The 22,846-nt window shown below is 30.3% G+C and overlaps 5 protein-coding genes and 1 pseudogene across 6 annotated transcripts in view; 3 read left to right on the forward strand and 3 right to left on the reverse strand.

Moving 5' to 3' along the window:
- Window positions 1-1,359, reverse strand: part of LOC105617608 — a 3,926-nt pseudogene extending 2,567 nt beyond the window's left edge.
- A 2,971-nt stretch (window positions 1,360-4,330) lies between these two features.
- LOC105617611 (WD repeat-containing protein 43) lies at window positions 4,331-7,796 on the reverse strand. The gene is made up of 7 exons (XM_012199164.1): window positions 7,599-7,796; window positions 6,718-7,215; window positions 5,926-6,379; window positions 5,526-5,832; window positions 5,179-5,426; window positions 4,919-5,107; window positions 4,331-4,483 (listed from the first exon to the last, which is right to left on the reverse strand). Exons 1-6 carry the CDS (start codon window positions 7,794-7,796, stop codon window positions 4,935-4,937), a joined length of 1,878 nt encoding a protein of 625 aa, XP_012054554.1. The 3' UTR covers window positions 4,331-4,483; window positions 4,919-4,934.
- Window positions 7,797-10,114: 2,318 nt separating this feature from the next.
- LOC105617612 (ubiquitin domain-containing protein UBFD1-like) lies at window positions 10,115-13,462 on the forward strand. The gene is made up of 6 exons (XM_012199165.1): window positions 10,115-10,127; window positions 10,663-11,022; window positions 11,109-11,299; window positions 11,388-11,576; window positions 11,659-11,889; window positions 12,965-13,462. The coding sequence occupies exons 1-5, from the start codon at window positions 10,115-10,117 to the stop codon at window positions 11,767-11,769; spliced, it is 864 nt and encodes a 287-aa protein (XP_012054555.1). The 3' UTR covers window positions 11,770-11,889; window positions 12,965-13,462.
- A 1,063-nt stretch (window positions 13,463-14,525) lies between these two features.
- Window positions 14,526-15,592, forward strand: LOC105617613. The gene is made up of 2 exons (XM_012199167.1): window positions 14,526-15,281; window positions 15,377-15,592. Exons 1-2 carry the CDS (start codon window positions 14,526-14,528, stop codon window positions 15,590-15,592), a joined length of 972 nt encoding a protein of 323 aa, XP_012054557.1.
- Window positions 15,593-16,464: 872 nt separating this feature from the next.
- LOC105617614 (WW domain-binding protein 2) lies at window positions 16,465-20,401 on the reverse strand. Of its 2 annotated transcripts, XM_012199169.1 has the most exons (6): window positions 20,346-20,401; window positions 19,677-20,011; window positions 19,299-19,451; window positions 18,646-18,816; window positions 17,095-17,180; window positions 16,465-16,500 (listed from the first exon to the last, which is right to left on the reverse strand). In XM_012199169.1, the coding sequence occupies exons 1-6, from the start codon at window positions 20,399-20,401 to the stop codon at window positions 16,465-16,467; spliced, it is 837 nt and encodes a 278-aa protein (XP_012054559.1). The 2 variants fall into 2 exon arrangements, with proteins under 2 accessions (XP_012054559.1, XP_012054558.1); XM_012199168.1 differs by lacking the exons at window positions 16,465-16,500; window positions 17,095-17,180 and having other exon boundaries at window positions 18,494-18,816.
- A 2,114-nt stretch (window positions 20,402-22,515) lies between these two features.
- LOC105617615 (equilibrative nucleoside transporter 4) overlaps window positions 22,516-22,846 on the forward strand; it is a 6,177-nt gene continuing 5,846 nt past the window's right edge. Inside the window, exon 1 of the mRNA XM_012199170.1 lies at window positions 22,516-22,685. Coding sequence (XP_012054560.1) covers window positions 22,516-22,685 — 170 coding nt within the window. The remainder of the gene's footprint in view (window positions 22,686-22,846) is intronic.

The following is a 22,846-nucleotide window of genomic DNA, read 5'->3' on the forward strand; positions in this document are numbered from 1 at the left end:
TGTGTGTGTGTGTGTGTGTGTGTGTGTGTGTGTGTGTGTGTGTGTGTGTGTGTGTGTGTGTGTGTGTGTGTGTGTGTGTGTGTGTGTGTGTGAACAATATGTATAATTATTTTTTAAATAGCTTAATTTTAAAAAATTTAATACATAAAAAATAAATGTAAAATAAAAGAAAAATTTCAAAATAGATTAGTCGTTGATAAGACAATTTTTATGTTAATGAATAAATATTCGAGTCTTAACTAATATACCAACCTGCTTGCGAATCGCCCATCGCAATACGATAGGCTTTATGCAAAACGTCCTCGTTGAAGAAATAATGTGGGAAAATCTCGTAAATAGGAGGCACAAGGATGTTATTGGTATCCGGCCGATGGGTCACGGCAACACTCAACACGTATACGTACATACATTCGTTTATGTGAAAACGTGCCCATACTGCAGTATTATAGAAAGTGTCAAAATCTTTGGCGGAATATAAAACGCGGAAGAAGCAAAGCGCTTCTTGGTAATGCTGTGGATAAGTTCCAGAAAACACTTCTCCCCGTGGGAGCATTCCGTGTTTCCATCGCTGCAGGAATTCGGTCACTGCTGCCTATAGAATAACAAATCAACATGCATATTATTAGATTTATTTTATTTTATTTTACTTTTTTATTAAATTGAATTAGAAAACCAACTTGTTCGAGATTTTAATAGTTTTTCTATATATGCGATGTACGAGAGATGTGTAGAAAATTTTCTGCCAAACTTTTTTTAAAGTTAAAAACTGTAATAGCTTAAAATAATAAAAAGGTCTTTTAATAAATACAAATCTAAAAGTCGTTCCATTATTTCGAATATTGTAATATAGTAAGACTTACATGACAAAAATTATCTTGATATTCTTTCTCTTTGCTTTCTATTTTGTTCAGACATATACACACACACACATATATATATATATATATATAAAATTTAACATTACGCGATTTTTACAGCTATATGCAAACAATTTTTATGTTATTTTCAAAATTTATAATTTTATTATGAGATTAAATAAAAAAGACAAAATTAATTTTTCCTTATAGAAATTAAAATTGTAATTTATAAAAATTAATACAGACATTAAAACAGACATTATAGTATAAAAAACATTGTAGCAAGTACCTGATCTGTAAAAGAAGCAACGTTATCTTCGAAGCTGAAGGATCGTGCTTTTTGGTAAAGTTCCGGATGGTAAACAGTTGGTTGATCGACATGCCAGAAGAGCTCATAGATGCTTTTCTGCTTAAGAAGGTATGTTTTGTCGGCGACCTGAGTGGGTACCTGCGTGGCATGGGCCAGGCATGCCGTAGCCAAGAGTAACGCGATCACTTTCATCCTTGTGCTTACTTCGCAAAGGATCGACTGGTGCTATTCGTTAATTGCTTTATATACTCTCTATCGACGAAAGAGATATATACAAAGTTCGGAGTGCATGATTAAAAAAGTTATTAGGTAACCAGCCTACCGATAACAACCAATCTTTCTGTTATTATCTTTTGTATTTTTTCAATTATCTTTATTGGTAATCGTCTACCCTTTGACATGATGTAAATCCGGGATTTATATTTGTTGATTACACTCTACTTCATGAAGTTTATTTCAATTGAAAAATAATTAGCTTTTCTCTCTTAATTTCAAAATATATGTACATATATTCTACGATATCTATTATGGAATAAATCGGAATTCTGATCAGAATTATTCTGTTTTTGTTTCATGTCTTTCATTCTTGTCTTTGTTTTCCAATTTCTTCCATGATACAGTTCATTCAAATCTATTGAAATCTAAAAAAATCTGTTGAAATCTACGTACCCAGCATAGAATATTTATAATAAATATTTATTAATATTCATTTTTTGAAATGTTATATAGATATTTTATACACATTTTACATATTTATTCAAAATATTATTATTAAAATATAGACTTAATATTTTATGTAATATTTATGATAAATATTTCTAATAGTAGTATTTTTTACTTGGATTATAATGTCTCATTAAGTATTTTCAGAGCATTTATTATACATTCACAATAAATATTTCACAATATTTATAATAAATGTTTATGATGCGTGCAATCTAAGACCACAAAAATATTTGCAAAAGATTTAAAATAAATCTTATAAATATTTTGTAAATATTTTATAAATATTATGTGCTACCTAGGTAAATATTCAAAGAATTAAAACATTTGGACTCTGAATATTTATAACTATCACTATGGATGAATTTTGCAACTCACTTGAAACTGAAATAATAAATTCAACGAAATCAATCTTTGTGTAAAAGTTGTGTAAATTAGTTGTGTAAATTAATGTTATAGTTTATATTTTAATAATCTTGAGCATAAAAAAAAGTTAATAATTATCTTTAAGAATGTTCAAAAACTTTAATATCACAAAATTAATTTCTGGAAAATACTTCAAGTATTTTAAAAAAATTAACCGAGCGAAAAAATAACAACATATATATGTATATTTTATACAACAAATAATACTTTATATTTTTCTATACCAATGATATCTCTTCAAGCAATTGAGAATTATAAAATCAAAATATTAATTATAAACATTCGCAAGACTGTTTGTCGATTATCTTGTTGCTTATCAATCAATAAGCAGTAGATACTTAATTTACACTTTTCGTATAATATGATAGCAAATATATATGTACACATAACGTTACTTTGCGATTAAAATAATTTGACTTTGATAACTGTTCTTTGATAATGACAATTATTACTCAACGATTATATATTATTTATTCAAGCAGAATTTTTTATTGAATCACAAAATTAAAACTGATTAATAAAAAGAGAATTAATATTATTATTTAATTAATGTGTATGAATTCTGTAAAAATTGTATTGAAAATTATTATGTACAAAGAGATTATACAAAGTAAATATTTTTGGGCTACAATATTTTTCACCTGACGCTACGATGCTCATTTTTAGCGTCAGGTAAAAATGTGAAAATGCAGTCTAAAAATATTTACTTTGTGCAGTCTTTTTTTTACGTACATAATTTTCAAAATAATTTTTACAAAATTTATACACGGATGAAAATGCAACTGTAAAATTTTTTATAGTTTATTAATAGTTTTTTTAAATTAGATATCAAAATAAAAAAAAAATTCATTGCAATCACCGAAGACAGAAAACGCAAAGTGCCCTATTCGTTAAAGAAAATATAAAATGAATAATTATATTAAAATATATTATTATTGAATATAATTTTTTTTTTATATAATTACTCAGAAAAAAATACATTATTGAATGAATTTTATTTAATTAATAATTAATAATTAAGATAATAATGTAATCGAAAAAATGTATGAGGAAATAGGCAGATAAGATAGAAATAAATATTTGTAAGAATCAACATTTTTCAGCATATTTTATTGAAAAAAATTTTGTCAATTCGTATCACTTGCATGATATAAAATCCTAAACGATAATTATTATTATGAAAATTCTGTATAGAAAGGGGGACCAAGTTTTTTTCGTTTCTACAATCCAGTTGACCATTTTATGGCGAATTCGATTGAATGCATTAGTGTGCACTAGTATTAAAACCGCATATTAAATTGTACACTAACTTAATTTAAGTGTAAAAGTGAAATGCAAATATTTTGAATTATATATACCTAACAGCACAATAGTGTATTGAATATTTCACGATTTAACCAGTTTTTATGTTTATTTATAAATCTTTACGTTAACTTGTGTACAACGGCTTTAATGTACACCAATGCGCACTGAGTGCGTCTAATCGCATCAAATTCACTATTCAGTCACTTTCAATTTATCTCATATCTTGCGTTAATACTTGGCTAATTGCATTTATTTTGTTTTTTATTAAACGAAATGTAACCGTTCGATACCTTTTTTATGTACTTGGCGTATATTTTTTCTTTTTTAAAGAGCTTTTTTTAGGGATTTAATTGTTTTTTGTAAATTTTTGAAAACATAATGTCCGCATCCTCATCATGTCATCGACGTCGCTCGGAGTTATCAGGCGGAGTCGCCGAGCGAAATTTCACGATAAGATTTACACATTTCGTATATCATATACGATACATATAAATCTTATTCATATGCGAAGAAAATATTTTTATTTTACATTACTGTTCTTTATATTTAAATATAATATTAGATTTAATTAATGGATGGATTAACGAAAAAAGATATATTAAAAAAATTATATTACTTATTTGTTATTCATATACATATAATTATACATATAATTATGTATTTCTTAAAAATATTGGGTATACAATCGTTATGAACAAGAAAAATGTATCAGCTTTCATGATTTCTTTATTAAAGAATGCTGTATTTTCATCCAAATCCTCACATAATAGTGAAAATAAATGTCTCATAAAAAAAAGATATTACTTTTTACAGCACCATCTGGCTTTCATCAAGAATATCTCCATAGTAATTAAAATTTTTACTGAAAATAATAATTGAAATATAAAAAAAACTCATTTTTTTTTTAAATGTTTAAATATAGTTTACAAATAAATGATACGAATGGTATAAATATATTATATACAGGGCACGTCATCATAAAATAATTATTCGGAATAGATTCTAGTCGAAATCGTTCAATTATTCCCTAGATTTCTATCGTAATCTCTTCTTTGAAAATAAAATATTTCTGATTAGAATCTATTCCGAATATGCCTTAATATAAAATTTATATCATTTTAATTTTTTATTACTTTATTTCTTTATTATTTTAGTAAAAATTAAATATTAAATTATTAGCATATTAATATGAAATTTTTAGAAAATAAAAGTAATCATATTTAATTAATATTCTTCAAATTAGAATTCTTTTTTTTACTTAATCTATTTAATAAATTAATAGTAAACAAATCATTACCAATTTGATATAGATTTCAGCTGTGTATAGATTCGTTATCGTCCACATCATCGTCATCAAATTTAACGCTTTTGTTATCTTCTTCATCATGTTCATCTTGAACATCTTGATCGGACATCTCTTCCCAATTGTCATCGGATTCGCTGCTTAAATCAACATCGTCTTTATCGGCACCTTCATCCGATGAATCTACATACATTTTTGACGTGATTTAGTATGTTAATTCAATAAAATTTTGGAAGTCAGTATATCATATTAACCTGGATCTTGATAAACAAGCAAACTTTCCTCAGTTATATCCTTGTTGTGTTCCTCATTAGCTTGAGATATTTGTCCTGTTATAAGAGAAACTCTGCCTTTTAATCTTTGTATAGCTGTTAGAAGTGCTAACTTTGCATCAATAAAACTAAGAATAGGGCTGAGTATCTCTGCGATATCTGGTCGCGACATTAAATGCGCTGCATGAGTCATTATTAAAGTTTGCAACCACATTACTGCAATTTTGTTCCTAAATAAAATAATCAGTCTCAAGAAAATAATTCACGCAAATTTTTAAAATAGAATAAATGAAATTGAAAAAAATTTATAAATGAAAAAATATAATTACGCATATGTTTTGCCTTGCAACATAATAGTTAATTCTTTAAGCAACGGTATAATTGCTTGCACTGGTAATCTTGCAATGGTATTACGAATTACAGCTTCATTTTTTGTAAATAACACTGTTGTTAAAATAGTTTTATCTTTGCTATTTAATGCTTGCATTAATAACTGCGTCATATTGGCTCCTTTCGTTGGTGTCCTCCCTGGTGTGTTGGCATCTGCATTTAAACTAAGATTTTCCAATCTATCTTTTAAAAGTAATTGAGAGCCTGAGGTAGTTCTATTTCTTTTTTGTGTTGAAACTTGTATTCCTGCAATATATTTTTTATTTTATTTTTTTTATCGTTTTTCATCGAACCAAACAATTTGTTACCATGAAAATACATAATTACGAAAAATGTCACCTGGTGCGAGATATTCAACATCTTCTTCGATCGCAGTAGGTTTTACTTTAGAAATTGCCTCTTCTTTCCTTTCTTTTGATTTTTTTGTATCTAATCTTTCCGATCTAATTAAACATTGCACTTTGTTGGAAAAGTCGGGCATTACTTTCTCGAATGTTAAGTTAAAATAACTACCATACGCCAGTAATAACTTTTCATCTTCAGTTAAGTGACCTGCTAAAATTGGAATCTGTTGAACAGTTTCCTTCTGATTGATATCTGCCGCTACCGCAATGTTAAGAGATGGTTTCACTGGTTTAGTATGACCATTTGGCTGATACTTGAATAATTGTGCTTGACCCGATTGAGTAGTAACCAATATGCCGACTTGCAATTCTTCTGCAACAAGTATCGAGATGGATGTAGCCTCATCTTGAATGGCTAGTGTTGCTATCGACGCTTTATCATTTTTATTCTAAACAGAGATAAAAAGAAATTTAATTGTAAACCATTTAATTGTAAATTAATTTTGAATGTATATATAACAATCAAACGAATAAAAGTTAATATGTGTGCACGGTAAAATTGTATCATATAACAGTTGTACACAAAATGAGTTATCGTATAAAATGTTACATAATGTTACTTATTAACTTTTTTTATTTTTAGACTAAATAAATTTCTAGTTGTTGATTAATTAATAATGTTTGTCTATAAGAATCTTTGTCTCAGAAGTAAATTAAAGAACATTTTTAATACTTTATGTTATCCTTTAGTTAGACTGTGAAATATTAAGAAAGAAATGCAACATACTTTGTCTAATATCCATACAGAAAGATGATTATCTGCATGGGCAGCACTTATTAGGTAACTAGTTGCACTGTCTATTTGTATAGTATGAAGAAAAGTGACATGATTGGCATGTCCAGTAAACGTGCGGATCAATTGCTTTGTCGTTAAGTTCCACCACTTGATTATTTTTTCAGCAGATAGTAAGGACTTTCCGTTTGATGGAATTGCCAAGGCTGTGACTTTTGCCTTGCCAGATTTCCATTTACATTTGATCCCATTCTCTTGAAGATTCCATTCCACTATATGATAATCATTAGCTGCTGTAATCAATCCAGCGTGTGCTGACCAAGCGATTGCTGTGACAGTGGAAGAATGACCATTCTCTAAAGTAGTGCTAACAGATGCAGCAGCTATGTCATACAAAGTAATTTTTCCACTCATCGAACCCATTGCCACAACAGCTTTGCGATCGACTTGTTCCGAAATTGACTTCCTCCTACGTCTTTTTCTTGGCGAAGGCTTAAAAGACACAGAAAATGTTTCATCTTACTAGAGGAATAAGTTTCTAACATTGTGATTTTTATAAACGTGTTTATAGATGATCTCATTAATAATGCCCTTTTGCTGGAAATATTTGTCATACATCAAGTCATAAAAAAACATAAAATTCTCTATATAAAATGAAATATATGATATGCATTTAATGTAGTCTTCTGGAAACTTACACAAAGTTTGAAATAATATATAATACATTGGCAGATAAATATTGGTGTGGATGAGGATTAAAAACAATAAAAACTGTCAACATAAAATTGTACATAATAACAGTGAAAAATAAAGCGAAAAAAGGAAGAGAAAGTGAAAATATCTGTGGTTGAAGAGCATACGATCCATATATTTACCGATACATTGCCCGCCGATTGTGGGCTCACAAAGATCCATCCTATAACACTGCAGGGTGATGATAAGTGCCGATTAGGAGTATATTCATGTTTCAACCGGCCGCTTGCAGTCTCCCAGATTTTCAATTTGCCATCATTGCCGCAAAATGCGTAATATTGTCCATCCTGAGAGAAAGCGGAACATCCCGTGCTCGCCATCACGTTTGCTTTGGCTCACCTTGAAATTACTGCGAATATATTCCGTAACCTACTATTCCACGCTGTAAAAAAACCGCGTTCTCTTTCCTAAAGTTTCCTAACCTCATTGATCTCTATATAACACACGCGGCGCGCGCGCGCGATCCTTTACGGTTTTACAGCACAGAATCCGCAACGTAATATAGTAACGCAAGTGTCCATTTGGAATCAATTAGGAAATCTAGTATCAGAGAGAAGCCTGAAAGCGGCCATGCCCAGGATTTAGCTGTTACTTTATTTCGAAGCGCCTCTATGTCCACAAAATGTGAACTTTCAACTACGTAGTCAATGTTTATGATCCGGTCGGTAATGTCTATGATTTTTTGGTTGTACTTTTCGCTATGTTCACACATTTCAGTCCGATAGATAAAACTGGGTGCTTTCGAATTGCAATATTCCTAGACACTTTCGTGCACACAGCGACAAAAATTGCGTTTCAATTGTCCGTCAAAGTGTCTTTCCATGCTGACTCTTGATGCTCAAAATTGATGTTTGATATTCGTCAATTTCTATCACGTGACTTATTTCGACGCTGAAAATGAGCGTCAAGCTTCAGTATAAAAAGGCATCTTTATCATCGACACAATGCTACACATCTGTACTCAGTCGAGAGCTGTATAAGCTTGTGTTTTCTAGTGACAATTACATATTACTAACTGCGGCGGATATAAATAAGATTGGACGATATTGAGTGGTCGGCACTTTTACTTTTTTTTATTTAATACAGGCGGAAAAAGCTACATTTATGCCTAAATTCTAAGCAGAATCATAAAACTCATAACATATTCCTATAAGACTTATATAAAAAAGAATTTTTAAATACTTATACCTTTATACAATATTTTTACAGACAGCTTCTTACTAGCTATAAAATTTATAAGAAATCGTAGATATTATATTTACGAATAATCATACGTCTTACAATATACGCATAAACTTAAAATATTAGTCATAAGTTCTTACAAGTTTTACGAGAATATATATTATGAGTCTTACGATTCTGTTTAGAATTGACTCATTAATCCAACTCTATCCGAAACAGATCTCATGCACAACGTACACATTCTGTTTGAATCGTGAATCGTGACACAATGATACTTTGTGCAGTCCTGTGTTAAGATGTGTTAAGATTGGAAAACACTCACTGTAAGTTGTCTTGTAACAAGATTATTATAAGCGCCGACAGATTGATTGTTCGTCTTTTGCCCGTCTTTTCACCAGTGTTAATTTTAATCTCGGTTCAACTTACTCTTCGTCTTTTTCTAATTCTAAAAATTAGAAAAAGTAGACGAGTAAGTTGAACCGAGATTAAAGTTAATCTACGTTGATGGAAATGGGCATTAGTCTATCTAACGAATCGAAATTCGTGGATATAGCGAAAATACAACCAAAAAATCGTAGACACCGACCGGATCACAGATATTGGCTACGTAGTTCAATGTTCACATTTTGTGGACGTAAAGGCGCTTCAAAATAAAGTAATAGCTAAATCCTGAGCATGCTTTCAAGTTTCTCTCTACTATCTCGCCGTCGCGATATTATCAATAGAAATGATAAAGCGGGGAGCACAGACTCTTGCATAATTCATAACACGTAATGCACAAGAAAATTAACTGAATCAAAGTCCTTTGTTTTCTTCTTTTCCATGAAATAAAGAACTCTGATTCATTGAATTTCTTATGCTTTATGTGTTACGCATTATGCAAGAATTTGTACTCCCAGCTTAACTGTAGAAAAAAAAATCATAATTTTGCAGCAATACTTATTTATGGAGTGTTTATATAATAAAAAATATGAATTTAATAATATATTATCTAAAATATTTGTGTTAATTATTAATAAACCATAAATTTATATCAGTTGTCGATAATGTCAGTGTTCTTCCATTATCTTCGGATCTTTTTTGTAAAGGACAAAAATTTACTCAGGGTTGACGATCTTTAATAATATCTCGTCGGTGATAGTAATAATGAATTGGCGTAGACAAGTTGGAAAATAATTGAGTTATTCCAATGTACTAAATTATATATTTTTATTGTCTTTTTTTCTAAATATAAAAATATTTCTTTAAATAAATATTAATATATATATATATATATATATATATATATACATATATATATTATTTTTTTACCTTTTTATATGTATATACATAAACGCGGTAGTGAGATGAGAGATTCAAAAATTCGAAAGTCATTCCGTAGAACGTGCGTCATCGATGTCACGATGCGTGACGCTCTCTGTGATAATTTTGATTGGTTAACGGAACACGGTTCAACATGGAGTACGTGGGTACGTGCTGAATCCTGTTTATTTTTCGTGCTTTCTGTAAAAATTTTCGGTGTTCGATTACTCTTTGTTCCTATTTTACCATCTTTTTTTTCGATCGCGTGACAAGTTCGACTGGCTGATAGGTGAATCGCGACATTTCGTCGAAACACCCTATCAATGTGTGGTGTGTATTTGTGTATGTCAGATAATTTTATGACGTTGATGCTCTAATATCATAAGCTCCTAAACTTGGAAGCGTGTATTTGCGGATTATCTTCAATTCCGATGCAACGACGTATGTTTGCGCCGTTTGGTTGCTGAAATATTTATTTCTTAAAAAGTTACAGCCATTTTTAAAGCGATTAACCTTTCACCGGTTAACCGTCCATTCGTACCTTCATTTGACATTCAACAAATATGACAATAATTAAAACAATTTGTCTCCGAGATAATTATTGTGCACAATCTGCGCAATCAACATTTTCACGAGAAAAGAATTTTAGGCTTTTGCCAAAGAGATGTATTATCATGTTGAGATATATTTTTGTCTTCCTAGATACTGTAAAGAGCGACAATGACAGCTGTTGCAACTCGTCTCCTTGTCCAGAACTCGCGTCGAATCCAAAGTCCATTGAAAATTCGGCATTAGAGACTAAAGAAACAACTATGGAGTGTGAAAACAATGTCAACAGCTCGCAGGATGCTACCTTGCAAGAATCATCTACTGAGAATGTAGACTTTACAGTGATTTACAACAAACAGAAGATTAGTGTAAATTTTGCTTTGGATTGCACAGTTGCCGAGTTAAAGACATATTTGCAAAAAATTATCTCAGTACCACAAGCGATGCAGAAAGTTATGTTTAAAGGATTAGCCAAAGACGATCAGACTCTTAGAAACTTGGGAGTCACGAAAGGTAATAACCATACAGCTTGTCATTGCATAAGCATATGTTACTCTTTGTCATTAATAAAATTACCTACTTGCTTTATAACAATTAAGGTGCCAAAGTCATGATAGTTGGATCAAAGTTAGATGATGTATTGGCTGTGTCAATTCCGACGAAACAAGATCTCATCGATGAGGCTGTTTCTTCGGTGAGCAAAGAACCTCTTTCGCAACAAAAAATCCATAGGAAAGTTTTAGATAAAGGTATTCCAGAAGATGTGATGCCAGGGATATTAGATAGCAAGGTTGTATAAACTGCATAAAGTTTTACATACATGTATACATTAATGAAAATGATTTTACTGCAACTGATTTTGTTGATTAATTATATAGGAACCTTTGCCCGAATTTCCATTAGCTGGAATGTTAAACAAGTCTGGAGGGAAAGTCAGGTTAACATTTAAATTGGAGCAAGATCAGCTTTGGATCGGCACGAAAGAAAGAACAGACAAAATACCTATGAATTCGATAAAAGGCGTCCACAGTGAACCTATTCATGATCATCCTGAATATCATATTATGGCATGTATATCACTTTGAGAGCGTATCATAAATTCTGTAATAATCATTGAATATTTTAATAGTAATTTTCATAATTTAACAGGCAATACAATTAGGTACTACGGAAGCATCAAGGTATTGGATATATTGGGTCCCTGCGCAGTACATATCTGCTATTAAGGACGCTATTCTTGGCAAATGGTGTTACTTCTGATTGATAACCGCCGGAAATTTCGATTTCTGTAAAGCTTAATTAATCGGGTGTAAACATTGATACAAACACTGCTGTTACATTGACATAAAAACTGTCAGCTAGTCACACACATTTCTAACAGTAAGTAATAATTTATTTTGAGTTACGTTATCATTGCGGAGAATACCCAATAAACGTAGTCTGTCCCATTACAAAAATTATTTAGGTGACTAGTCTTGATTTATTGGGAAAAAAAAAGAATTTAATCACTATGCCAAATGTTTTATATTTTCATAGTCCAGATTTAAGTGTATACCTTGAATTTTTTGCACAGCTGAAAGTTAAATAGACAGTTTTACAATAAGAACTGTGATTAGTGAAACTTCCATAATTAATAATGTGTTGTGATAATATTACAAATATTTTACTATATGATTTTTTTTAATTTCATTTTTTTAATTTTTTAAAAATGTCTACAAATCTACAAATCTACAAATTTATTGAAATTTGCAAGTTTTAATCAAATTTTAAAAAATATTTAATTTGTTGATAAATCATTTTTACAATAAAAATATTTTGATTCGGATATCAAGATTTTTAATTTGATTTAATATATTATTTGTATTATTTTACAACCTTAGATATCAACAAAACAATTTTATGAAATTTAATTATATTTCAGTTAACCCTTTCGCTGTAAAGAGCATACATTTATGTCTTTAACAAGCGAGCGACTATTTAATGTACATATATAAGAACGTCTATATTTCTATTCCCTCCAGTTTTCAACATTTGTAATAAAAAATTTATATATCACAAAAGGTATTTATAATTAGATAATTACAGGCAAGTTAAAAAAAAATCATTTCGAATAATGAAATAAAATGTTTATAGTTCCCTCTTGTAAAAATTCTTATTAACATTGTTTACACCTGAAATATGTACCTTCTACATACGAGCATGCCGTAGCGAAAGGGTTTAAGTCATAACATTGCATTTGTAAGCAAACTTTTGAAAAGATCATTATCAATATAACTTATGATTTGTTATTACTCAATTATACATTTTTACCATTTTTAACATTCAGTTTATCAAATGATTTAATGTGATCACATGTGTATACATGTGTATAGATATTTGTACATTATTCAAAAACTGTTTGAAATCTATTCTTGGTACATGTTAAGTTTTAACAAAATTTTATTTTTTGTTGTAGCTGCAACAAAAAGAAATACACAACATGCGCATTCGCCCGCAAAAAGCACACACACATACACATCTTTTATGAAATAGATTACAACACATATCGCTATTGGAACACATAATCTTTGTAAATAAAAGACCAGGATAAATTTCTGCATCATTACATTAACTTGACAGCAGAATAACAACGAATTTCGCGTTGAATGAAATAAAGAAATCCGTTCAACATTTTGTGATTGGCCTAATAATAAAATAACATGTAAAAAAGATCAAAATACTATATCACGATCTATAAGAATTATGCATAAAGAATTCATATATAATCTTTAACGTTGTAATTGCTGTAAATTAGATTTTATACATTTGAATCATGTAATCACAAGAATAAGATAAATCAAAATTTGTAGTAATATTTACGATACAGTTATTGTCGAGAAATCTATTTGAGAAGTCGGTTTGAATGAGACTTGTACATTAGTTGTGTGATGAAATAAATACTTCTGAGACTTTGTTTTTTAATGCTTCATTTTTTTTAATCGTAGTTCTATCCGCGCGCGTGATTAAGTAGAAATATATTATGTAAATAACAGATTGATATCTATATAAAATCTATATAAAATCTATATAAAATCTATATAAAATATATATTCTGTCGATGTTAAAATTTTTTTATCTAAACGTACAACGTATGTCATAATAGAAATTGTTCTTTTAACGGAGGCAGAAGACACATCTGCTGAACATATGATGCAGGATGCAGGAAACATCTTGTTAAAGTACTTAGTCGTAACTAAAAACTTCCATTCGTAAGGCAGATGTGAATGCCATTGGAAGGAGAATCCCCACCAAGTAGGACGAGAGATGAAAGTTTCCGCGTCGTATAATCGATAACAGCTCTGCAGCTCTCATAGTACGCGTATGTAATTCAAGAATTCGAGAAAGAGTGTTGCGTGCACAAGCAATGTAAATATGGACTATATTATTTATCGTTTGTATTATTTATATTTTAAACCGGTGATTTGCATAAAGATTACCGGACCATTGTGAGAAATGACAACGAAATATTTTTTTTTGTGTGGAATCTTGAATTTATAATTCTTCTGTAATCTTTTCTGGCAATGTAAACAACAAAGCCACATCAAGGTTTAAAGCAAATGATTCATATATGTACAAATATGCGGCGATGATAATAAATGTAAGTATCAGCGCGCAATGTTGGCACTACATTATAAGAGAGTATTAAAACGGAATACAAGTGGCAGCGCTATATTACAGTAATTATCATCATAATTAATTGATATTTATATATTGTCGAGACCAATTGAAATGCACGTTATTACACCGCATAGTACAAGAGTGAGTGGAATATTAAAAATATGAATTATATTCCGTATACTATATACATCAAAGTGAAAAATAAATTTAACTAATATCTACATTAAAAAAGTACAAATTCGAATAACTCTATTTAGCTTTCTATAAAGTTAAATAGGCGAATAAAGAATGAAATGAAAAGCGGAAATAAACGGATGACAAATTAATCAAGATCAAGGATTTATCTACATTACTTTAGAATGGTATCGCCAAAAAATATTGAAGAATTTATAGAAAAAGTATTTTTTAAATTAACTGAAAATTATATCCAACAAGGGGCTGTGATAAATGATTTAAAATCTATTACTATGACTGCTAATTCAAAAAGTGCCAAGAATCGTAGTTTCAGAAGGTGTTCGAAGAAATTGCTGGTGATGTTATTAATGCCATTTCTTTACGGCATGTTTAATAGATATGTTTACAATAATATAATTAAGAATTTTCAAGGAACTCGATGCTTACTACCGAACAATTATCTTATCTGGGAGTTTACAAGACCGATAACTAATTGCGATTACTGTCGCGACATCAAAACGCCGCTAATCTTGCCGAATTTGACTAAAGAGGAATTCCGCTTTTATTCCTATTCGTCCCGACCTATGATAATAAAGAATGCAGCCTATGATTGGCCTGCGCATAAAGAATTTACTTTGGACTTTTTTCGGAACTTGTACGAGCGTATTGAGGGTGCCTACGAATCAATAGAGGAGGAATGTCAGTTTTTGCATTTTAAAAGTAATTTCGCAAACCTGCGCGAGGTATTTGCGATGAGTAAAGATCGAGCGTCACATCGCGAGGGTGAAGATCCTTGGTATGTCGGCTGGAAAAATTGTCATCCACAAATTCTAGATATCATGAAGCAATTTTACAATATACCTCACTTTTTGCCGGATGATGCGGAAATTCCTTATAGCAATTACATTTTCATGGGCTATGAGGAAGGTGCCGTTATGCATGTAAGTTTTGTAGCCGAACCATCTATTTATATATTGGCATTGCAAAAATGTGTCATCAAAATACTTACAAATCTTTTTTCAATTCTGTTTTATAGTTGGATTACATATCGAGACTCATGTGGCAAGCTCAAGTAATAGGTAGCAAAACGTGGACCGTGGCTCCAACACCGGAATGCGATAGCGAATGTAAATCTTTTAAATTTTCCGTCAATGTAACGGATGTCGTACTATTGGATACGCGGATTTGGTATCACAGTACTCACATCGAAAATGGAAAACTTAGTTTGACAGTCACCTCAGAGTACGGATAGACTTTTAAAACTTTACGTATTCCAGAGCATAATCTATAACGTACAAAAATGGCTTGGATAGGATTCTAAGCAGTTGTTTTTTTATCTTTTTGCGAATATCGATTGGAGAAATTGGATAATATATATGCCTTTTAACGTCTATTATGCCATTATTCGATGTTTTTCAATTTTTTGTTATTGTAATGAATAAAATTATATTGTTAAATGATAAGATTTGAACACATTTTCAATGAGTAGCTATTGAGTTCACACAAGAGAATATTGTCTTCTAATATCTAAACTATTTGTTATTGAATATTGTAAATTCATCTCCTTTTCCCCTATTAGAAGACTACATAAGTTTCATAAAAAATATATTCAAAGATTGATACTGATCTTTGTTTTGATGCTTGACTATGTTTATAGTATCGCAATTAATATATTTTTTTATAACTTTCAATAAGGATTTAAAAAATTTATAATAAATTCATGGTTATACAAATCATTTTTACGTATTTACATATGTGTAAACATTTATTTCATAATTATATAGACTCGTGTGAAACACAACAATACAATTGTTTTTAAGAGATAACATGTACAAGAAATTATTGTTAATATATATTCGCGTTAATACATAGCAGTATTGTTGCAGGAGTATCTGCAATAATACCTGTGTAACCTGTGCTTTAATATTGCATAGCTATAATGAGAAAAACTTGGTGTACCTTTAACCATCAACTTGAATCTATGTATCCAGATTCAAGAGTTGTAACAAACATTGACAGTTTGTTACGTTAAATGCGCGACAGCATACAAATTTGCAGTATTTACCTAAAGTGGAATGTATATCGCTTACACTATATAGTTCGCTTGTGTAATGCGATATATTTTCACTGATATTTCTTCGTGTAGGCTGGTGGACTTTCCTGAAATATATCAACAAACATTATTATTATGTATTTATACATAGAATTCTATATATATAATGACCCGTATTCAAAACGCATTTTTATCAATAAGTACGCGTTAACATCATGAAGGCAATTTGAACATAGATCAATGCATTTGTTAAAATTACAATTTCAAATATACCTTTCTATATAACATGTATGAGAAATGCCCAATCTATATATAGAAAAAAATAAAAATTCTATCCCTAATCTATATAATGCTAAGTATTTATGATTATCATGTTGTGTGCCATAGATAAGACAATCTGTATTGTTGGCGATAAAAAGTACAATACAAATGGAGGTTGATAAAAATGAAGAAAAATGAGATAAAATATCCCATTTTATCAAGTACATTAAAGAAACAGAAATATTAAAAAACAAAAAAAATATTTTTAGAAAAAGAAACAATTTTATGAATAGAATTTTATAATTTTATATATTTTATTAATTTATATTTATATTTTTATAAATAAAAATTAAAATATACATTTTGTTTTTTTTTAATACTGCAGATTCATAAACTTTTGAATATCACCATAAATATTTTGTAATTAAAACATAACTTACGTAATATTCTGGTGGTGGAACATAAGCGCATTGAGGTCTATTAGGATCATAATATGCACTCTGCGCAGCTTCAGCAGCCTTTGCATCTGATAAAAAAATGGCAATGTGGAATAATATATTTCAACACAAGTTAAAAATAAGATGTCACATTATTACCGTACCAAAAATTTTAATGACATTTTTTTGTTAAATTGAAAAACACGGGTTTCTTAACAAAATGTCAATTTTTTTAACTATAACGAAAATAATTAGCGTCTTACAAATTAATTATGGAGGTGCTTATGGCAACAATAATAGTATTTATTAAAAAAAATTTAGTTATGTATAAAAGAGATTTAATGCAAAAGTTAAAAAATAGCAAACTATTATTTTTCATATTTTTTATTTCATGTTAAATATCAGATTAAAAATCGTCAGCGGTTTTAAGTTTTAAGTATATCATTAAAACTTAATGTAACGACGATAAATTATACATAATTATGTATTTTTTATAGCGTTCTTATTATAGTATCATTCTATTATAGTATCAATATTAAAATACATACAAACATAATTCCTGTTTGATGTTTTGAATTTATTTTGTTCTGGCATTATTTTATATATCAAGTTTTAATCGTTTCCTAATTGCAAAACGCGTGATAAACAATGAAATATTTATCTATGCACTCATATATATCTGAAAAATTATATTTGAAATACACAACATAAATGGGTAATATAACACGAATTAAAAATGACTTGAAGCACACAGTCTGCTAAATCTGTCTGCCCAAGCCGTTTACTGATCTACTGACAACTACGAGATAATAATTGAGTAAAGTGAAAGCCAATCTCATTTCAGATCGAGTAAGGACATGTTACACAACCGTATTGCTTAATATTTCAAACTTTCAAATTTAGTGAGTATGCACATTAATTCTTTAGCTGTCTTTCCATTTAGAAATGAAATCTTGAATTGATAGGTTTGAATAAAAACAGTAAAAATTGTCTTTAATCAATATTTAATATTATATTATATATGTATATATATATATTAATATAGTACACGTTTAATATATATAACGTACACTATAACTTTGCGGAATCAACGCACGATGACTGTTTATATTCAATACAATTGCGAAAAGCATATTTTTAAACGATTTTTACTAAACTATTTGATATTTAGAAAAATATACATATTGCACAAGCGTATATATTATTCGCAAAGAATGTTTAGCGCATTTTCTTTTGTAATTTTTTCGAAGTTTATTAAGTTATTTATCATAATTTATAATTTTGATATATATATATATATATATATATGTATATATATATATATGTATGTACATATATGTATATATATAATTTACAACACATATACAGGTATATATACATATATATGTATTTATTATAACTCTTAGTAGTGATGTGGGTATGGATTATAAGATCCCGGCTGCTGATTGTAAGGTCCAGGCTGCGTATAAACGTTTTGCGGATATGCCGAATACGGTGGTGGATTAGGCGAATAACCGCTATAAGGTGGTTGTCCATAACCACCAGGATACGCACCTGCATGGGACATCGGCTGACTATTGTAATTCGGATTGGCCCATCCGGGAGGAGCTCCTGGTTGTCCTACTGCGGCTCCGGCGCCTTGATGTTGTGGGCCGCTCGCGTATCCGTATCCAGGCTGTATTCCGGGATACGGTGGCGGACTGTCTGTCATAAAGACTGTATTTCCTAGAAAAGAAGCAATATGAATTTTATATACAATGAGCTTTTAAAATTGTTCAATACAAGTGTATTCTAAAATGATGAAGGAAATGAATCTCATTATATGTTAATGTTTCAGAACTGTATACAAGATTGACTACTGATATGAATTTTGACAACTTTTAAGTTTCAATATATATTATAATATGACAAAGTATACGCTTGTAATATTATTTTAATATTGAAACCAAAAAATTTTTTCTTGTGCATATGCATCAAGTATGCTAAATAGAAGTATATGTGTTGTTTATTTTACTTTGGATAGCAAGCTAAATCTTGCTATGAGAATAGAGCAATAAAAGATTGCATTATAGAATTACTTGCGTAAGAAAGATTATGATCCTGAGTATAATTGCATTATACTCAGGATCATAATCTTTCTTATGCAAGTAAATCAATAACTTTGGAGATATCAAATCGATATAGGAAATTAAAAAGCCAATATTAACCTGGTGGAACATCTGGGAATACATTAGTTGGAGGCATCCATCCATAGTATCCAGTTGGAGGAGGTTGATAAGCTGAAGGTTGTGCCGGATACCAATCAGACAATGGAGGCGTATATGGTGGTGGTGCATCATTTACTGGACCATTGCGTTGAGCTAAAAATCATGAATATAATGAAGACATTTCATATCTTGCTAAAGTCAAGCTAAATTGATAAATTTGTCTTTAGTGTATAATAATTATTAATCTTGTGTCATGTTTTTGATATATAAAACATATAAATGTACATATATTTTGATATGGAAAATACATAGCTTAATATATTGAAATATTTCCAACTGTGTAAAATACACACTTTGCATCAATTATATTTATCTTACCCATTGCAGCAGCTCTCAGCAAAGCTTGAGCAAATTCTACTGCGCCACCACTCTTGAATCTCAATTTAAATTTGCATTCTCCAATCCAATTACCATTTGGCTGAGCACGGCATTTGCCTCCTATATAATTAGCACCAAAAACTGGCTGTTCCAGTCCTACTTCGCTCAGTGTAATAAATGGAAAACTAAACGACTGCATTTTTTCTTTGTGATCTTTAGCATTAAAGATCATTCTATGTGTTGTCAAGTATAATCTGCCATGCTTTTTTCCAATAAATTCTGGTTGTTCTTGTCCATGAAATTCCATATTGACATTGTCACAGAAGAGTATGATGCTAGAGATAATTAAATATTAAAAGTTAGTTGTATTATTGCAAGATATTGTGCAAGTTTTATATTAATTTAATTGGTACAGGTATTGCAAATGTGATTCCGTGGACGGAATGGGTAATTCATTCGAATAATTGAAATTAAACGCGATTGTGTAATTACACATTTGTGATAAAGTAACAAGGATTTGGAACAATTATAGGCAGAAAGCTATGATGGTATTGCACAGCAGAAGTCATATCGAAATTCAAAATAGATAATTTTACGATTAATATAAATTTCATTATGCAATATATGAATGAAAATAGCAAATTATTTAAATAGGTTTTCATTGCTTACCACTCGCCAGAATGAAGAAGAACTCCGCCGTTGGTGTGTGCCGTATTCAATGACATATTCTCTTCGAATTAAATGTTTGTGATGAATGACAAAACTGCAACGAACGTTGACAAACGTCGTTGATATCTGTCGATGATTGAGTCTCTTCCAGACTCTCCTCTTAGAAACTGCTGGAAAACGAGATTATTCAGAGTGATGTTACGATATCACTTCCAGATGATAAATGGCGAATAAATGAGATAGTGTGTAATAATGTGGCGTATTAAGGCGATTTATTGATAATAGCCATGTTGTTTTTCGGCTATTTCTGATTGGTGAACTAATAGTTCCACAATGTTCTCAGTGTCGTGGCCAATTTTTGATTGGTGATTGTCGCACGTCCATTTCATTTCGACGTTTTTGATTAGTGTCCCTAGAAGTAGAGAGAGCGAAACTAGCCATTCGGGGGTTTCACGTGATTAGTGTCACGTGATTTGTGCTCACCAAGTTGTGTTCCAAAACTCGACTTTGTTAACCTTGGGCGTGTTCAGATTCCCATCCAGGAATCATGTCATCCTTGTTTAACTTTCGGTAAACAATAAGGATAGGTGATACTTGGATGGCACTCTCAGGTGGGAATCTGAACACAGTCCCGAATAACATTGGTTTTTCCAACATAAACGGTTTCTTCTACCAATATTCTCCAACGGGCTCTTAATAGTGAGATATCGATTCTAAAAAAATCGATTCTCAGAATCGATTCTTTCTTTTAGGTTCGATTCTTAACAATCGATTAATTGAAGGAAATTGAAAGAATCAATTCCGAATAATCGATTCTTTCTTTAGCAATTTGTAAATAAGATTATAATAGATACAATAATTAATAAAATATGTAACAATATTTGTAGACGAGATACAATATATAACTAAATCAATTCACTGATTTCAGAGAAAATATAATTATTGTTTATTATAATTTATGACTTAAAAAACTTTAAAAATTCTTCATTTAATAACATTATGACTGCTTTCTTTTTAAGAGACAATTGATACAAATGTCGTTCTATATATTTTTTTGTTATTCATTGAAAAAAGTCTTTTTTGCTTTAATATTGAAATAACTCGTGAAAAAAATTATACAGAGCTTAATAAAAGAGCAAATTAAAGGTAAAGATTCACTCTTTCGAATGCTGTAAACCGCATTTGTGTACATACAATTTTTAATTCGCGCCGTAGAACTTTGCAAATTTCGTAAAAAATTTTAAGATTTGATCTTATCTTCATTTATGTTTGTGTAATTCCATGAAATAGATTAGTAAAACTGTTTTCTAAAATATCGACTTGAAAAGTAGAGATTTCAAGCTGTAAAAAAATGCTTTTTCAAACATTTCGATACAATAATTTTTTACAAAGTTCTTCTATCTTGAAATTTGCCTATTTTTGCGGTAGAATAGATGGTCCTTTAATTTTCTTGAAGTGTATTAGGTGTAAAATTTAATATATTGATTACTGACATTTGATCAAGAGTTTTATCTCATTGTGTAAAAAAACGCGTATAAAAATCAAGAAGGATCGATTGTATGACGATATTGATTTTTCTTCATTCGGTCTTATAAAATTTTTCAAACTGTTCATTGCATCGAGGAAGAAGAGAAAAGAACAGAAGCAATTAAAGTGGAACTTTTGTATCTTTTGGCAATGGTTAGTGATTGCCATGCACTGATGCATAATGAGATAGTACTATGCCGATGATTAGCGAATTTATAGTGGCGAACAATTATTTGATGTGAATATAGGAGCAAATTGAACACTATCAGACTAACTCGAGCAATGAGCAACAATAAATATATATTAGCCGCACTGAAGATCAGCCATCAACGAGCTCAACCTGGCTATTCCAGCATTTCCAGTTAGTCGAGTTTGCTTTAGCATGGCTCAGCGTGGAAAGCCGGCGCGCGCAGAAATCAATGCCGTAAATGTCAAAGCATGCGCTCAAGGATAAGAAAAGTACTTGGCGTACGTAGTGCAAGGAAATAAATATCATAGTGATCAGGGTCCGGGATCAAATCATTTTGCCGGCAGGAAGCGAGCACTCGCCCGTTCACGTACCATGGATTAGAAGACCTTGTCTAAGCACCAAGTCGCCGTTCTCTCTCTTCGAACTCTTCACCAATTCCTCTTCTCCAGCAATATGGACGAAAACTTGAGCCGGGGATACGTCCAGCTGGGCAAAGCCAGGGGCATGAATGAGTTCAAATTCTCAAATGGATTCACGCATCTCTCACCACCAGTTGACAAATGCAACTTCATTTACATGGCTCTGATTCTCGGCGGTATAGGTTTTCTTCTGCCTTATAACAGGTCCTGCGTCAAACAACACATTTATATTTTTATAATATTCCTTGCATGTGTATCTTTTTTCATCATATTATATATATATATATATATATATGTATGTTGATATATATATATATATATATATATATATATATAGAGAGAGAGAGAGAGAGAGAGAGAGAGAG

Source organism: Atta cephalotes, assembly GCF_000143395.1.
Source record: "Atta cephalotes unplaced genomic scaffold scaffold00013, whole genome shotgun sequence".
In the NCBI taxonomy this organism is placed as follows: domain Eukaryota; kingdom Metazoa; phylum Arthropoda; class Insecta; order Hymenoptera; family Formicidae; genus Atta; species Atta cephalotes.

Bases quoted from the DNA above. Each gene is read 5' to 3' on its own strand.
- LOC105617611 (XM_012199164.1), bottom strand. From the start codon at position 7,796: ATGGCGAGCACGGGATGTTCCGCTTTCTCTCAGGATGGACAATATTAC. The intron at 7,216-7,598 runs GTAAATATATGG...GTGTCTTTTAAG, and splicing joins AATCGGCGGGCAATGTATCG to CCTTCGCCAAGAAAAAGACG. The intron at 6,380-6,717 runs GTATGTTGCATT...ATCTCTGTTTAG, and splicing joins CTGTATGGATATTAGACAAA to AATAAAAATGATAAAGCGTC.
- LOC105617612 (XM_012199165.1), top strand. The intron at 11,300-11,387 runs GTTGTATAAACT...TTAATTATATAG, and splicing joins CAGGGATATTAGATAGCAAG to GAACCTTTGCCCGAATTTCC. The intron at 11,577-11,658 runs GCATGTATATCA...ATAATTTAACAG, and splicing joins ATCCTGAATATCATATTATG to GCAATACAATTAGGTACTAC.
- LOC105617613 (XM_012199167.1), top strand. From the start codon at position 14,526: ATGGTATCGCCAAAAAATATTGAAGAATTTATAGAAAAAGTATTTTTT. The intron at 15,282-15,376 runs GTAAGTTTTGTA...TCTGTTTTATAG, and splicing joins AGGAAGGTGCCGTTATGCAT to TTGGATTACATATCGAGACT.
- LOC105617614 (XM_012199168.1), bottom strand. From the start codon at position 20,401: ATGTCATTGAATACGGCACACACCAACGGCGGAGTTCTTCTTCATTCT. The intron at 20,012-20,345 runs GTAAGCAATGAA...AATTATCTCTAG, and splicing joins CTTCTTCATTCTGGCGAGTG to CATCATACTCTTCTGTGACA. The intron at 19,452-19,676 runs GTAAGATAAATA...CATGATTTTTAG, and splicing joins GCTGAGAGCTGCTGCAATGG to CTCAACGCAATGGTCCAGTA.